Source organism: Amblyomma mixtum, chromosome 3 (genome assembly GCF_055824585.1).
Source record: "Amblyomma mixtum isolate Tamu chromosome 3, ASM5582458v1, whole genome shotgun sequence".
NCBI lineage: Eukaryota > Metazoa > Arthropoda > Arachnida > Ixodida > Ixodidae > Amblyomma > Amblyomma mixtum.
The window spans coordinates 231,149,033-231,165,804 of record NC_143014.1 but is presented as its reverse complement, the minus strand read 5'-3'; the positions used below and the strand labels follow the sequence as shown (position 1 = coordinate 231,165,804).

The 16,772-nt window shown below is 44.9% G+C and overlaps 1 protein-coding gene across 4 annotated transcripts in view; it reads left to right on the top strand.

The window, feature by feature from the left end:
- LOC149353979 (tudor domain-containing protein 7A-like) overlaps positions 1 to 16,772 on the top strand; it is a 51,951-nt gene that overhangs the window by 24,599 nt on the left and 10,580 nt on the right. For all 4 annotated transcript variants that reach the window (XM_089577435.1, XM_089577436.1, XM_089577437.1 and 1 more), the window contains 5 exons: positions 7,705 to 7,933; positions 9,612 to 9,731; positions 12,214 to 12,315; positions 14,965 to 15,081; positions 16,551 to 16,713. In XM_089577435.1, the coding sequence (XP_089433561.1) occupies positions 7,705 to 7,933; positions 9,612 to 9,731; positions 12,214 to 12,315; positions 14,965 to 15,081; positions 16,551 to 16,664 (682 nt within the window). In that variant the 3' untranslated portion in view covers positions 16,665 to 16,713. The remainder of the gene's footprint in view (positions 1 to 7,704; positions 7,934 to 9,611; positions 9,732 to 12,213; positions 12,316 to 14,964; positions 15,082 to 16,550; positions 16,714 to 16,772) is intronic.

Below are 16,772 nucleotides of genomic sequence, written 5' to 3'. Positions count from 1 at the left end.
TACAGGATGTAACTGCAGCTGTTATAAGACTTGAGAACATATCAATGGCCTGCTCAACATCTGAGCTTGAAAAAATTGCTGAGAAATCTGCCCGTGCTATTTCATCACTGTAAGCCTGCATATCTAGTTTTGTCTGAACATAATTAGTTTTGTAGTTATGATGGGAGTCAAAGTAAAAAAACACCAGATAGTGGTCAGTGATGTTGACCTCTGCTACGTCAACATTCGGCGAAAGCTCAACATTAGATAGAATAGTGTCCAACAAAGAATATGGATTATGCGGCATGCATTGGGTCGGTATGTTTACAAGAGACTGAAAGCCAAATCCACTAAAGCAGTTAATGAACTCTTCATAACCTGGGCATGTACCATCAAGTAAATTAATATTGAAGTCACCCAATATTAGCGCGTTCTTGTTTTCGATAGATATTTTTTCAAGCGTAGCGGAGAAAGAGTCGCAAATGTGAACAGTTGAACAGGAAGGGGAGCGATAAACAGTGCCCACGATTATTTTCTTTTTGTTGTACTGAGGCAAAAATTTTCAATGTCCAGCCACAAGGACTCACACTTATTCACGTTATTGCTTAAATCATCCCACCTGTTGTATGAGAGGGAAGATGAGACGTACATGGCAACGCCCCTGTGGGGACTGCTACTGCGATGGAGAAATTCAGCATTGTAACCTTGTAAGCAGAACAGTTTTTCGTCTTGTGGGTGAAGCCAAGTTCCGAAAAACAGATGTTTGAAAAGTGATGGTTTGTTAACAGCAGGAAGGTAGCAACGTCATCGAAATGCTTCCTTAGGCTCCGGACATTAAAATGTAGAGCCAAAGTAAAATTGTTTCTGCCTAGTTTATTTGCCAAATCTGAAGTTGAAAAATAATGCATTTACTCGATGGCTAATGCGGTTGAAGTTTCAGAAAAAGCCTGCAAATCCTTCTCGGATGTTATCCTGAACACAGCACTGTCTGTTGACTGACGGGCTCTGATGACACAGTTGTTTGTCCAAAGGAACATTCATTTTTTTCTTTCTTTAGTTTCAGCACCGCTGCAAACAACCTTTTGTTAGATGGTGTGAGGTGTTCATTTACGTACACAACATTTTCAGGCAGTGCCAAGTAGCCAAGACTTTTCGTTGTCAGCCGCGTCTTCTGAGCCTTAGTGAAGAACTCATTTCGCTTTTCCCGGGAACGAAAACGTGCTATCAGATTCTTCTCATCAGAACGTGTAGGAACCCGATGCACAACTTCAAAATCCTCAGTCCCAACAACACAGCTGACCTCGTCGCTCACTTTCTGCGTTATCTGGATGCAGTCCTCGCCTTGTGTTAAAGGGATGCCCTTTATTTCTAGATTGTTAAGACGGGAATACTGCTCCAGCTCAGCCACACAGTGAGTGAGTTGCTTGTTGCTTTCAGCAAGCGTTTTGCACTGGGCGTCGATGTCAGCTCGCGCGGTATTTAGTTCTTCAAATGTTTGATTCACAAAAGTCATGCTTGACCTGAAACTTTCGATCTCATCCTTTAATGCGTCAAATTCGCTTTTCGAATGCTGAGCTAATTCTGTTTTTGAATCGTTGATGGCTTGAACCATTTCTTTCATTCTTTTTTCAAACATTTGCTTGAATTCTTCAAGTTCTTTTGCAAGAGACGCAACAGTCATTGTGCACAAACGATTCGAGAGCTGCTTTTTGTGAAAAAGATAGGACAGTCACAGTGTCCCTGCAGAAAACAAAGGGCTTGCTTAGCTGCTGCACGGGTAGCGTTGCCTGCAGCCTCGAATCGCCTGTGCAGCAATGATGGCTCGGTGATTCCTGCGACAGCTTATATCATCAGGCCTGCCGCAGAAGGGTGCTGCTGTGGTGCCAGGATCCGTGCTTCGTTCAGGATGACCATGTAAATGTAGATGCGCATGTGCCAGGTAGCGATCTGCAGATAACAAGGGGCTTGCTTACCTGCTGCATGGGTAGCGTTGCCTGCAGCCCCCAATCGCCTGTGCAGCACTGATGAAAGTACATTGCAGAAGGGAAACTAAAGTAAGAAATAAATGAAGAGAAATCACCTCGAAAGCGTGTACTGAAAACAGCATTACTCGATGTCATCAACGCAGAAAAACGCTTGGGATCACCGCCGCCACCGCTGCAACTTGCGCAACGCCGCTACAATTGGGGTGGTGGTGGTAGTGAAAACTTTTATTTTGTAAAATAGAGTTTGGGAACCACAGAGAGGCCCCGCTACATGGTCGGCGTCCCTAGTCCGGGACACCGCATGACGAGGCCCCGTCTCTCGCCCGTTTCACCAGAGCCCTTTGGAACTCAAGCGAGGAGCAGTTGAGGAGGGCAGTCTCCCATGCCTCTCTGGAAGGGGTAAGGGAAGGGGGGAGGTGAGGATTTTGAGTACATGCCCACACCATGTGGAAGATATCACAGGTCTCCCCACAGTGCGGGCATCGCCCATCCGTGTTAGGATCGTAATGTTTTATGATTGCAGGACAGAGTAGAGTACCTAGCTGCCTGCAGGTGTCTTACTCAGCCCCTTTGCAGGGGCCGGGAAAAGGCGGTGGTTGTCGCTATAATGCGTTATTATTTCCCTGAATCGCAGCAGCGGCAGGCGGGGATGCCGCGCGGCTGAGAACACGCGCGTTCGAACCACCGCTGTAGACCAACCATGGAGGCATGTGCTTCTACCCGCATGCTCCTTCTCTTGCTCTTTCCCTCACTGTTACTCCAGGAAACCGACTGCGCTCTCCGCTGTTCTAGCACCTGACGTGTGGGAGCTATTGCGCCGGAATCGCGCGAGCAACCGTGCGACGGCAATGGTCGCGCACCGCTGGTGTCATTTCCTTTTTGCTGTGCCCCATTATTTTTCGCTGCTTTTGAGCATGAACTGGTGTAATGCCACGTGTTATGACTTTTGAAAGAGAAAAGAGAACGCGGCGCGTTGTGCCAACTACGGTCGCTCGTTGCGATCTGCGTTCCTCTCATGTCAGCTTGTGCTTTATCGTCACGAAACTTTTGCGCGATTCTACTAAACTCAGCATTAGCTGACATATAGATGGCGTAGCCACTTTTTTACTTCAAGGTCAACAGCCACGACCCCCTCGTTACATGGAGGTCTCAAATCCACGCTCTTCAATGTGGGCAGCATTGGGGAATTGAGCAACTTTGTAATATCGAGGAGTTCGCTATATGGAGGTTTGTTACATCCAGGTTTAACTGTAGCAAAGAATGCAATAAAGGTAAAATTATCCTGCAGTCACTGAATTCCAGTTATGGGGCTTTATAGTCTCCACTTCAGAAATGGGATCCACAACTAGCCTCTGGCTAAGGATCCTTGAGTGTCTTCATGTAATTACATGTGCGCTTCGAAATAAAAAGAAAGAAAGAAAGAATGGGAGAAGAGAAGCTCCTTTTCCAGCCGGTAGTGGAGATATCTGGGTTACTTTTTAAAATCTTTTGTACCTTTAAAAAAGTTTCTTTTTTAGTGAAAGGGGCCTCTTTTTTCTGTTGGCACCAGTATATGTATTGATACAGGTCAACTTGAGTTTGTGCTCAGCATCTCTTTATAGGGGGAAGAGGGTCTTAGAAATTAATTTTTATTAATGAAGTCACAACTATGAAACCTTAGGGGAACATGCATCTTTGCATGCTGATTCCAAATATGTAATTTAATATGCAATACGTCAAGTAGTTTTTGCCAAGGGTTCGAAAGAAGTTTTTCTGCAGGGAACTTGTTAGATTGCATGCCATTGGTTTCTTTTGACATTAAGCTATGTAATAAGGGTAAAGTTATCCTGCCCCTTATAGAAGGTGAGTTATAGGATATTGAAATCATCAGTTTCTTCCCGTTTGTAAATTGGCAAATTCAAAACCTTGTAACTCAACTGCTATCATAGGAAGGATAATAATTTTACCCTTACTACATAGCTTGATGTCAACACCAGCTAAAGCATGCGTCTTAGCAAGTTTACTGCAGCAAAATTTTTGAAAGCTGTCGGCAAAAAGTTACATAACATATATTATAAATGCACAGGAACTCGTTTTACATAAAATTAAATTACTTATTTGGAATTAGCATGCAAAAGTAGGTGCTTCTTGAAGATTCCATTATTGTGTAGAATGTGTTGTCGGGCTAGTTGGTTCAATACTTCAGACATGGCAGTTGCGTGAAACACACACAAGACAGGTTACGGGACGAGCGCAAACTTACAACTGATTTGAAGGAACATATAAAGATGGGCCCGCTGAAGAAGAAATATGATTAAGTAGAACGTGTTGTCGGGCTAGTTGGTTCAATACTTCAGACATGGCAGTTGCGCGAAACACACACACACAAGACAGGTTACGGGACGAGCGCAAATTTACAACTCTATAAAGATGGGCCCGCTGAAGAAGAAATATGATTAAGTAGAACGTGTTGTCGGGCTAGTTGGTTCAATACTTCAGACATGGCAGTTGCGCGAATCACACACACACAAGACAGGTTACGGGACGAGCGCAAACTTACAACTCTGAGTTATCGCTAACAACGGGGGAGGGATCAAATTTGGCAAAGCATTGCCTGTCCTGCAGTCACTGTCGGCCATGGCTTAATGAGATTAGAGTTCTGGGCAAAAGTCGAGATTCAATTGCACGTGAACTGATGGAAGCGTATTTCATAAAGAAAAGAGGACAAGCATGTATCAGTGATTCTTCGGTTGCACTGTACAATAGTGAGGTAGCCTTTCTCGATAAGACGATGTAAGTTCAGACCTTGGTATGCTACTGATTGCCACATGATGAGTTGTAAGTTTGCGCTCGTCCCGTAACCTGTCTTGTGTGTGTGTGTTTCGCGCAACTGCCATGTCTGATCCATTATTGTGAATTTAAAATTCTTTATCTAAGACCAGCTTCCTCCTTAAGCCTTAAATTTTGAGGGTGTGCACAGGTCCCTGAAACCCTTGGAAACCCTTGATTTTGAAAACTCGATTTTCAAGGCCCTTGAAAGTACTTTTTTTTAACACTTGAAAGTACTTGGTTGAAAACTTTTGTTCCAAAGACGGAAATTGCGATTTACGCTAAAAAAGCTCGCGAAACTCGTGAAAAAAGATAATTCTTTATTTTCTCGGCATGTATACTTCAACTTGATGTTTAAAAAAAAATTCTGGGAAATTTCTCAACTTTGGTAAATGCGCATTGTGGCTGGGTACATTGAGGTGGTGTAACGGCTGGTCAAAAAGGGGCAGCCGTATTGCCATCACCATCCATTCGGCTTGTTTTGTGTTCCACGTGCATTGGCGGTTGACTAGATGTAAAGAATTCGCACAAACAAGTGAATGCAGCAGTTCTGCAATGCGAAAGAATGCCTGAGAAGTATAAATTTCCAAGTGCATGGCCGAGCCATGGCTTCTGCAAAGATTGGGTGGCACCGGGTCCAACGAATCCGCACGGAGCGAAATGCAAACCATGCGGGAAATCCTTCGACCTGGTTGCCATGGGAGAGTCTGCTTTGAAAGGTCATATGAAGATTGGGAAGAGCAGCGCAAGTATGAAGAGAGCGGTGGCAGGTTCGGTGTGGGAATATTTTAGTGCTAGCACAAACGTGCGAACCAGCAATACACCATCGCAGTCATCTGATGTCGACAGCTCGCGCAAGGTCAATGAGCTCGTGCCAGATGCAGAAATTTGTGGACGCTGAAGTTAATCTCATCCGACTGCTCCTACAAATCATCATGCGAAGCAGGCGCGCTGTTCAAGCGCATGTTTCTTGATAGTGAGATTGCTAAAGGCTTTTCATGCAGTAAAAAGAAATGTGCTTATATGACTTGTCATGGCCTCCGACCTTTTTTTCTCTTAACGCTGCAGCGAGATATAGACTGGTGTGAAAGCTTTGTCGTACTTTTTGATGAGTCTGCAATCAAGTGCCTGCAAGAGAAGCAAATGGATATACACATGATTTTGGGGTTCGCCAAAAAATGTGGTCAGAAGATACTGCACATCTGTGTTTATGGAGCATTTGACGGCCGTCAACATACAAGAAAAAAGTTCAGTTCCCTAGAACTTTTGCCACTGGCGAAGGTTCTTCAGATCTCTTTTGATGGACCCAATCTGAACCTCGAGTTCTTCAAATTGCTGCAATTTCACCTACAGGAAAACTATCAAGTCCAGTGTCTTGACTTGGGTACCTCTGGCCTGCACACAAAACACAGTGCCTACAAAGCAGTCATCACAGCAAATCAGTGGGGACTTGACACTCTTCTTGTCTAGTTTGTGTGCACTATTTGAGGATGCCCCAGCAAGGAGACGGGATTTTTCAGCAGTCACTGGGCAGGCAAAGTTCTGCCTAAGATGTGATGCCCATTGCTGGATTGAGGATGTGGTTGTCGTTGAGAGCTTTGAAAGTGCAGAAATACATAGACTCTACAAGGAAGAAGCAAGCCTGCCAAAGTCTGTCTTTTAAGGACGTTGTTGAATTCGGCCGGGACACAATAGTGGCGGCAAAAGAGGCATCGCAGCAAGTAAGTGGGGACTTGACACTCTTTTTGTCTGGTTCCTCTTAGTGCTGCTGCCACACTGAAACCTTTCTTGATGGAGTATCAAACCAAGAAGCCCATGTTATTTCTTCTGGCAACAGACTTAGAAACGATCGTCAGGAAGTTAATGAAAAAGTTTATGAAGTGCTCAGCATTACGCTCTCCTCAGCAACACTAATTGCCAACTTGCTGTAAATTTATATAGGGGACCCAAAAAATTATGTGCCCCTCGAAGAAGCGGACCTCGGTTACACAGTCGTATAAATCGTGAACAAGAGCGAAGCAAGTGCAAACGATGTATTTCAGTTCAGGATGGAATGCAAGCAGTTCCTAGTCGGTGGCAAAGAAGGTCCTTGAGAAGAGCCCCTTGAGGTTTCAAGTGGTTGGAGGTCTTTCTTTGCTCGACCCATTTTAAATGTGCTGCAGGCCTGATGAGTGCCTGGCAGGCCTCAAGACAGTGTTAGAAGCCCTTACACGGACCAGCAGCGAGACATGGTACTTGCAGAATACACTGAGCTGTTGCAGGAGCAGAATCATCTTCTGTGGCTTTGGAAGAAAGCCACGCATTTAGACACACTTTTTAGTGAGCTTTTGAAGTTCACTGCTTATGTAGAACTGTGGAAGATTGTAAAATTTGTTGCTTGTGTTGAGCCATGATGCGAGGCTTCAGCGTTAACAGACAGATCTGCGTAGAGAACTTGAAAAAGGCCTGCATTACACCTCGCAACGAATTGTGTGTGATGCAGTGGAAAATTGCCATCACAAGAGATTTGAGGAAGTCCGTATTAGCTGCAAGGCTTCATTATATTCCTTAGCTGGAAGCCCAGAAAAAGCAGGAGCAAGAACGTGTCAAGCAGTCAAAAAGGCAGTGCGCTGAAGACCAGCTTGGCAGTCTCACCATAAAGAAAGATCCTCGAAGCATCCATTAGTGTCCTGAATGCATCAGCAAATGACTATGCTGAAAAGGTGGAAACAGCTAATCTTGACCTTGAAATAGAGCTGTGTAGTAGGTCCTTGAAAAACTTCTAGAAGGGCCTTGAAAATGCTTGATTATCCTTGAAATTTTTTTTGTGTGTACCCTGTATGAACCCAGCTGGTGTTTTATTTTAGCTACCTCCATTATTTGTATAAGTAGCGGCCTCCTCTTCCTTGCGAACCCTGCCTCTTCTGCCCCCTTGTTCTTTCTGGTGCTGCAGAGAGGAGCCGTTGTCCGTGGTCATGCACGACACTTGGTGTCTGGAGGACGTGGACCTCAACAACATCATATTCCAGCGGCTCACTGCTCCGAAGCTCCCTGAAAAGGGATGCATGGGCCGCTGCCATCTGACCCACTTCCAAGGCGATGGACTAATCTGTATCCAGATGTGTGGCCCAGGACTGACAGTCCTTAATAAGTTTATGAGTGCAGTCAACCAGTACTGCAAGGTGAGGGTTCCATGCGCCTTGGCGCTTTCTAGGACAACCTGCATCTCTGAGTGGGAGGGTTTCTAGTGTGTCCCGCATGCATGCAGCAAGGCAGATTCTGCATTCTGACCTCATTCCTTGTTCATTCATTTATTTATGATTGAATCTCTTTTATGCTTTTGTCATGTTTGTTTGTTGTTTGCAGTTGAACCCCACTGTTGAGTTTTTCACAGGATTTGAGTTTTTTTTAGTTTTTTTCACAGCTTTCACCATTGCAGCTGGCGTTTCATTCCACTGCTTCCTACCGACATGCTTTCTGTCACACGCCATAACACACCACCTGTCAGGTGGCATATTACACTGACGAAGAGGCGGAACGCAGGAACGGGTGCCGAATAGCTGCTCTCTAAAATGTTCCGGCCAAAAAGCTTAGGTGGAAAGTTCGCTTGAAAAAAATTGAAGAGTGCAGCCATACCTCTTGCATGTTCAAGTTAGGAGTGGACGACCCTGCACGTCCGTGGGGACGAAGCTTGAACAAACATTGACAGCTTTTTTTTTTCTGTGCTTAACCAGCCGGGTGAGGAAAGCTTGCTCATAAATGTGCGAGAGGTGTAAAAAGAAAAAAGTGGTCCCCAAATGGCGTTGGCAGTCCCGAGAAGAGATCCGATGGCCGATTCCTCCGAACGTCATGCTGGAAATGTGTGTATGGTTGCGCTGTCGGCTTGCTAACGGTTACGCGTTCCTGCAGCAGCCCAGTGTGAGTTGTTGGGTGCCTGTGCTCCATGTCTTGTAGGTTTCGCCAATGTGTCTGTCTGTCCAAAGCCTCTCTGGGTGACCTTGAGTTTGTTCGGGAAGAGCAACCCAAGTCTCGCAAGCCCGACAGATGACAGCACCTGCCATAGAAGGGCAGTGGTGCATCGCTTGACCACTGCACCACTGTGCCAGGAGTGCTCGATCTGTGACTGTAAAGCAGGGAACGACCAGCTCTGCATATATGGGAACTAACACATTAGCGCTACCACGTCATACCCTTAAAGGGAAACTGCATAAGTTTTGGAAATCAACGAGCTTAAGAGTGTTGAATGTGTGAAACTTGCAGGTAAAGCATGCGAAATCTTGTTGAGCTAGCACTTGAAATAGTAAAGTAATTGCCGATTAAAATGCCGACGCCCTTCAAGCTTCTCCGCAGCACACAAAGCCTAGTAGGGGGTGCGTGATGACGTGACCGAAGGTATCTGTACATTTCCAACACACGAAAGCCTGCTTTGAAGGAAAAAAAACCAATGCCTCCGAAGGCAAATCCTACCGAGATTTGTTTGGCAGCGTCCAATGAGTCTGGGCAGGGTGTGGCTGACGACAGCGGTAATTTGAAATCATACCTTCCGTGCCGTCACGCTGAACGAAATTCAATCGTCGATTACATCACTATTTTAAATGCTAGTGCAAAAACACTTGGCATGCTTTACTTGCAGCCTATATAGATTTGAATATTTGAATATCGCGAAATTCTGAAAAAAAGTGGTGCAGTTGCCCTTTAAGGCAGAGCTCAGGTCCAGTTTTGCCAGATATTTATCTGGAGCCTGCTTGACCTTGAAAACCGAACCTCGAACTGAAGCCGAAGTGGCAGTGCATCTAATTCTGATTTGGGCTAACTGCGCTAAATCATCTGCCATTTTTTCCTTTCTATTAATATTTGCAGGACACCAACGAGGCAGTGGACAGGCCTGAATTTGGCAAAGTCTATGCCTGCCGGTATTGGTGGGACCTCAGATTCTACAGAGCCGTGCTGTCCTCTCCCGACCCGCTCCCGTCTGGCGAGGTATGTTCTGGCACTCCCCTCCGTTGTGGGCCTCCTTGTCACCACTGCCTTTTTAGCAGTGTCCGTTCACTTCTCTTGACTGTTGTGGGAGCCCACAGGAGCTTAATAAAAAGGGGTCAAGGGCACTAAGGACAATTTCATCTGAATTTTGTCCTGGCCTCTGGGATGCGTGCCAAAAAAACTGTCAATACTTCGCAGTTTACTTGCAGAATCGATTGGTGATCGCAAATTTTTGAAAAGGTTTTCTAGGTTATACAAGCCCAGTTTTCAGTGAAAATGGAGGCTAATTCTAGAGGCCCATGTACTGTGCGATGTCAGTGCACGTTAAAGAACCCCAGGTGGTCGAAATTTCCGGAGCCCTTCACTACGGCGTCTCTCATAGCATGAGTTGCTTTTGGACATTAAACGTCATAAACCATAACCATAAGCCGGGGTCTTTCTTTTTGGAGCACGGTGATTGATCAATGCACAGTTTCCTTTTGGCACAGATCTCGGAGGCCAGACTACACTGCCCTTCACTTGATTACAATATGTCTTCAGTGTTCCTTTGACAGTGGTGCATTGCGTGGTGCAATTCATTTCCGGAAACCTTAGTGTCAGTCACAGGGTCACAGCTGATGTGAATTGCAGGTGTGGTACAAATTCATAAATTTCCCTGGATTCCATTATACACGACATTGAGAGTTCTAACTTGCAGGCATCTCATGCACATGTGCCAAGTACACAGGTTCTTGATCACAAAACGACAAATCCAAACTACGTTTCATATGAAGCAGGCAACGCTGTCAAAGCTGGCACGTCTGTTCATGCAGGTCAAGTCCACGCCCAAAAAATAGTTCGCCATACGACCCAGGTGAAGACAAGCATATTACATTGCGACAAATCTCGGATAACGCCGCTGGCAGCCTCCTGCACTTAGTTTTACCTCTTAACACATTTTAATCCTGAGACTCGAGAATTCGAGAAGCAAGGTTGATATGCAGTGGTATGATACGCGGCTGGTAGGGCGAATCGCTCAGACTCCATCCGCGCCTAAAAAGTAGTCCGCACTCGATGAAAATTATAGCCACAGGCCCCGAACGCTGACTGCCTCATAGCTATAACCATGATTTTCAGTGTTACCATTTCACTTTATTTTGCTCTTTGTTTTCATCCAAACACAGACGCTTCGAGAAGAACGAATGATAAGAGGCGGAGTAACATGGATTCGCGGATGCTTTACTTCCACAGCCTCCGTAGCGGTTCCTGCTACGTATGAAAGAAACGGAGTATATATGTGGAGCATATGGAAGTGAGCTCATAACTTTCTGTTGCGCAAAACTTGATATATCTAAGAAAAAGGCATTTTACCCAGTTTTTTGTCGAGCTCATTATCTTTGGAAGACTTGACTTCAGGAGAATATGCCATAGTAGATCCTTCATGTGCCTTAAGGTTCCTAAAAGAAATGTATTGAATAAATTGTAGGTACTTTAATTCCAATTCTAACGCGTGTCTGTCTGTAGCGTGTTTCAGATTTGCATCCAATTGTTACGCGCATGCTACTTCAAATTTCATTTTGAATACAGTATTGGAAATTTCTAGTCCTTTAACAGAACTGAAATTTGTCATGCTGTTTCCAATGTGTGATAGCCAGAGCTGCCTGTGTACCTTGAAGCCCTGTGAAACGATAAGTAGCTGAATGCATCGCAAACCCATGCTTCAAACTGTGGACTTGCTTAGACTCACCTCTCAGGCATGAACATGAGCCTCTTTTTTTTTTATAATGGACATTTCGGGCGGTGCACAAATTTTTCTGAACATGAGATTTGTGTTAGTTTTTTGTAGCTGGTGCTTTGTCTGATGCCCTCAGGATTGCAAAACTTAATTCAAATGACTGTAGCGGCACTCCCGTGGGTAGTTGCCGCGCGCAGAGGTGTGTTGGCAGCGTGGCATTGGATGCCTTCCGACAGCGTTGGCACAGTGAAACCACATGAAGAAGTAAACGTGTGGTTTGCTAGCCTTCAGTCTCCCATATTCTGTTACCATGCGACACTGCTGTCGTGTGGGAAAGGAAACTTTCGGTGCACAGCTTTGTGTGGTGAAAAACCAACCTGTCTGGCCGAACAAAGCCTGGAAGCAGCCCTCGCCTGGTGTGCTTCGCTGCTGATTGGCGCTGCGGAAATCATCTGTATCTTAATTTTAATGAGAGATTATTGAATTTATAGTGTGCTGTCAACAGGATTAAATCTCTTATGACAGGCAGTTAATAATTTCAAAGGGCAGTCTGCTGCGGCTGCCATGTGCTAGGCCTAGCGAATGGCGTGCTGCCAGCATGCTGGCGGGAGGCGTGGCACATCAAGAAGCATGTCACTGGTGTGGACGCAGTGCATCCTTGAGTCTGTTTCACCATCCCCTCAGAGTCCGGCATATCCGGGACAGACTGTATGGCCTGTCATCTCAGACACAGTCCAATTCTTTCCTTTCTCTCTCTCTTGGTTGCAGTTCCAAGTCCGATACATCGACTTTGGCAACGAGGACCAGGTGTCCCTGTCAGAGCTGAGAAATGTGGACAATTTTGGCGACTTAGTGCGCCTTCCATACCAGGCATGTTTTCAACCCGTTTTACTATGTCAGCTGTAAAGTCTTCTTACGACCAAAAAGCCGCTGTCTGTGTGCCCAAAGCTTTCCACCTTCTTCCACTTTCCAAAAGGCCATCGCCCACAGGCCAGAAGAGGCTTGTGCAAATATTCTATTGAATAGTAAAGTAATCAGTATTCATTTCGATCAGAATGTTTGGTATTTGAAATATCGAGAGTATTCGTCTCAAGCGAATATTTTTGGAGGGCCGCTTCGTATTGCATTGCTTGTTGCGATGCTTGCAGTATGTCGCCATGTACGGGGCGCGGATCCTGCACAGGCCCCTCTTGAGGCTTTTTTTTTTATATGCGGCCCCTCAACATCGGTGATGATAAAGTAAGCTGGTTGATGTACTATTTCTTACGTGATGGCACCGCAGTGCGCACCCAGCTAAAAGCCGCAATCGCAGAGCGACACAGTTGCATTTTCCACCAGCATTGTGATGCAAGTAGCTGCCGAAGGCAATAAACTGTGCAACTTCCATGCCTTCCTTTCGCATGCAGTCAGGCTGACTCAAGTGCAAACCAGACTGCTGTAAAAGGAAAAACGGGGGGGGGGGGGGGTAAACGTATAGTTCGCAATATACAGTATAATATTGCATATTATGACCTTTTTAGAGCCTTTAGGATGTGTTTGAAAGAATTTTGTGTAATTTGTACACCCTCTTTTTGAAGCGCTAAAGAAAAAAGGGCACAAATTATGAGAGTAAATACAGTACTTGCTTCGAAATTATTTGAAGAAAAGTACCAATATTCGCACAAGCTCACTCCAGAATCCTCCTAAAGCAGGCTTGCCAGACCGAAAACAGTTGAATGGAGTAGGGAAAGCACTAAAGGGCAAACAGATGAAGGACTCGATAGCTCGAAACAGCGAGTAGTGAGGGCGTGGTGGTGATGGTGGCTGCTGCTGTGTAAAGAGGCTGCGTGCATTAAAGTATTGTAGTCGGTTTGCTCTGTTGTTGCTTATCTAAAACATTGCTTTGTAAATAACGTCTACGTATCCGCTGCTTCTGTCCTGAACGTGCAATCTGCATTTCTTCGGAAGACTCTCGTCCTATGCTAGGCGCAAATAGTTCGAGATTAGTGAGCGATTGTTCTGAGTTCTTGGACTTCCACCTCACGTTATATTCATATAAGTAAATACTGCTGTTCCTACTGATGTCCATAACATCAGTGGCATAAAAATGACTGCTATCACATAACTTCGTGAAAAATCCTTAAATTGCGATTTTTTGCGCAGTCGTGGTAAACTATGGGTCTTCGTTGTAAATTATTTAATGGTTGTAGGCAAATATCAGTGGGTGATCTGTGTATATTAGTGTCTAACGCATCATTTCAATTAGAAAAGCACTGAAGGAAAAAAAAAAGTAAATTGTGTAACCGCACATTCTAACATTTAGAGAGGCGTGGCAAAAACCAATCTCACTCTCTCCAGTTTAATGTCCCGCAATGACACTTAAGCAATGAGAGATGCCATAGTGGAGGACTCCAGTGTAATCACCTAGGGTTAATTGATGTTATTGCACTGCACACAGGTGCCCCTTGCATTTCTGTATGATGTCAGCGCATGTTAAAGAACCCCAAGAGGTTTTAATGAACCTGGAGCCTCCACTGCGGTGTCCCTCATAGCATGTGTGCCACTTCGGGACAATTATTTGAAGTGGTTACTTATTTATTCTGTTTTTTCCATAGCTATGTTGAAAATATGCAGTTATTTATGCTAGAAACGTGCCTTAAATAACAAGTATCAGCAATGTACAGCAAAAGGTTGTTCAAATTTTTGAACTATAATGAGTAAACAGAAATTGATGTAGACTGCGATCAGGAAGCAGTCAGGGTGAGATCAGCCTGTTTTATTGCTCAAAAAAATTCTGCAATAACCTGCCTTTTTCCATTAGGCGTGAACATAACGAAACACCCCATCGTCACGTTCAGAACTGAGGATTAGGCGCGCGGCATTCAGTGCATCCCAGCTTGCCCGTGCAAAAAGCAAAATAATGTTCAACAGTCCAGCAAGGGAACAGCACTTCACAATTGGTAGCAAAGTTCTGGAAGTGGTAAGGGAATACATCTACTCTTCTAACGACAGGTCTACTAAAATAATACGTCTCGGGCAGGCAGTGGCTGCTGATCTGCATCATGAGATGGAAATAACTAGAAGAATAAGAATGGGGTGGAGCGTATATGGTAGGCTCTCTCAGATCATGAAAGGCAGTTTACCAATATCCCTCAAGAGAAAAATATACAACAGCTGCATCTTATCGGTACTCACCTGTGGGGCAGAAACCTGGAGGCTAACAACGAGGGTTCATCTTAAGTTATGGACAACGCAGCGAGCTATGGAAAGAAAAGTGATAGGTGCAACGTTAAGAGACCGGATGCGGGCGGAGTGGGTGAAGGAACAAACGCGGGTTAATGACATCCTAGTCGAAATCAAGAGGAAGATGTGGGTTTGGGTAGGGCGTGCAATGCGAAGGCATAATAACTGCTGCCCCTTAAGAGTGGATTCCAAGAGAAGGCAGGTGTAGCAGGGGGCTGCTGTTAAGCTGGGGGTCCACTACACTAGTAATATGCACCTTGTATGGTTCTAACCATTCACTGTTGTGTGCGTGTCCAGGCGCTGCTGTGCCGGCTGCGAAACTTGTCCCCTGACGACGGCTACCGCTGGTCTAAAAGGACAACAAGAGCTCTGCTGAAAATCCTTGGCGACGATAACCCTGAGCTCCTCATCTGGGTGAGTGGCATATAACTTGGACAATGTGTCGTGCTTGCAGCTCACAAGCATGTCCACACTTATGCTTTTTCTGCCAGGCGTAGCACGAGCAACGGCGAACACACTGTGTTGAAACTGTGTGGAAGTGCCATTGAAAAAATACCGAGATGGCATAAGCTACTGGAGCTGGCTGATCTCTGGAATGAAGCATTTTTTGTGGACTGCGTAGTCAAGTCGGCAATTTCTTGGAATTTTTCGCATGTCTCGTGAATTTTCTTATAATGGGGGTTAACTCTTTCTTACTGCAATGATCGATTTTGTATGTTTTAAAATAACATGCTGTGCACATGAAACTGCAGCGTTATTGATTATACTTCCGAACTAAAAAAAAAAAGCCGGAATTGTGTGTGTACAACTTTTCGAAAATTTATTGGTTAGATATGTTAGTACTAATACAACAAAAACAAGCAAAATAAAAATGAGCCGCTGCACTGAGGTTGAAGTTGATTACAAAAAAAAAGAGTCAAATATACAAGACTTTGCACATATTCTTAGCTACCATTCTTCTGATTTTCAGCTTTGTACGTAATACACTGCACTTTCCGAGGCCTTCTTTCAAGGTAAAAATGAGTGCTGTGCTACTAGAGAAAGCAAGTCTCTTGAGGACGAGAACTGGAGATGACCTGGAATGTGCCGCACATTACACTTGTTCCAAGTTCTGTTCTTGTTTTTTATAGCAGAGATTGCACTTCCCCCTTTTCTCCATTTTTTATAGGGGGGGGGAGCTAGCTGGGTTCTATGGGTGAAAAGGTGTGGCACGGCTTTCCTCGGCATCATCATCATAAAAGTGCTGGCACATTTGGTAAAATATACCTTGGCAGCATGTTCCGAAGGTAGCTAAATATTTTTGAAAAGCATCCTTTGCTGTGGAAGTTTTGCTGTGGTAACTATGGCTCTGTCATCGAACATGCCTGACATTCTTGGTCAGAAACTTTGAAAATTTTAAGATACTGTTGTGGAAATATTCAAGTGATATTCCTCCGATATTTCTGTCGATCGTGGCGAACAGTTAAGACTGCCTTAAACCATCAGTGGGAAACGCAATTGACAGGCATTGATGGAAAAAAAATGTAGAACTGCCATTGGATGATCTGTGGATATATTCATTGTTATTGTGAAATCTTACATGATACGGAAAACTTGCGCGTTCATAAACGGTTTCCCTCTCAAAAATGCTTTTGTCCTCGTCTGCCGTAGCAGCCCCGTTCGATTCGAGTGATGTGCAGGAAACAACACTTGCGTTGCAAGTATTTTTCTGTGCACTGTGAGAAGCTGCTCACTAAACAATATTGATCCACCGCCCTCCATTACAAGGTGTCCAACGGCCAGGTGCTGCCTTTGGGCTTGGAAATGCAAATATTTGTTGCTGTAGTTGCCGTTGCATGTCAGATGTAACTATGCCCTTTGTACCACTTGTGCCTTTGGTGCAGGTAACTGCTCCAGCCACAGACAGCGAACCTGCTGTCGTGGAACTCTTCAAGCAACACCCAGAGACCGGGCACCTGAAGTGCATCAACGCTAAGCTTTCCCGCGTGGCACCATAATCTGAGTGTCGGTGTCGCACTCTGGTAGGAAAACGTAGAGTTGTGTGCGGTAAGTGTGTCAAGGCGCTGATTTAAAACCTTTTGCAATGGGTTTGGTAGCCTTGTTTG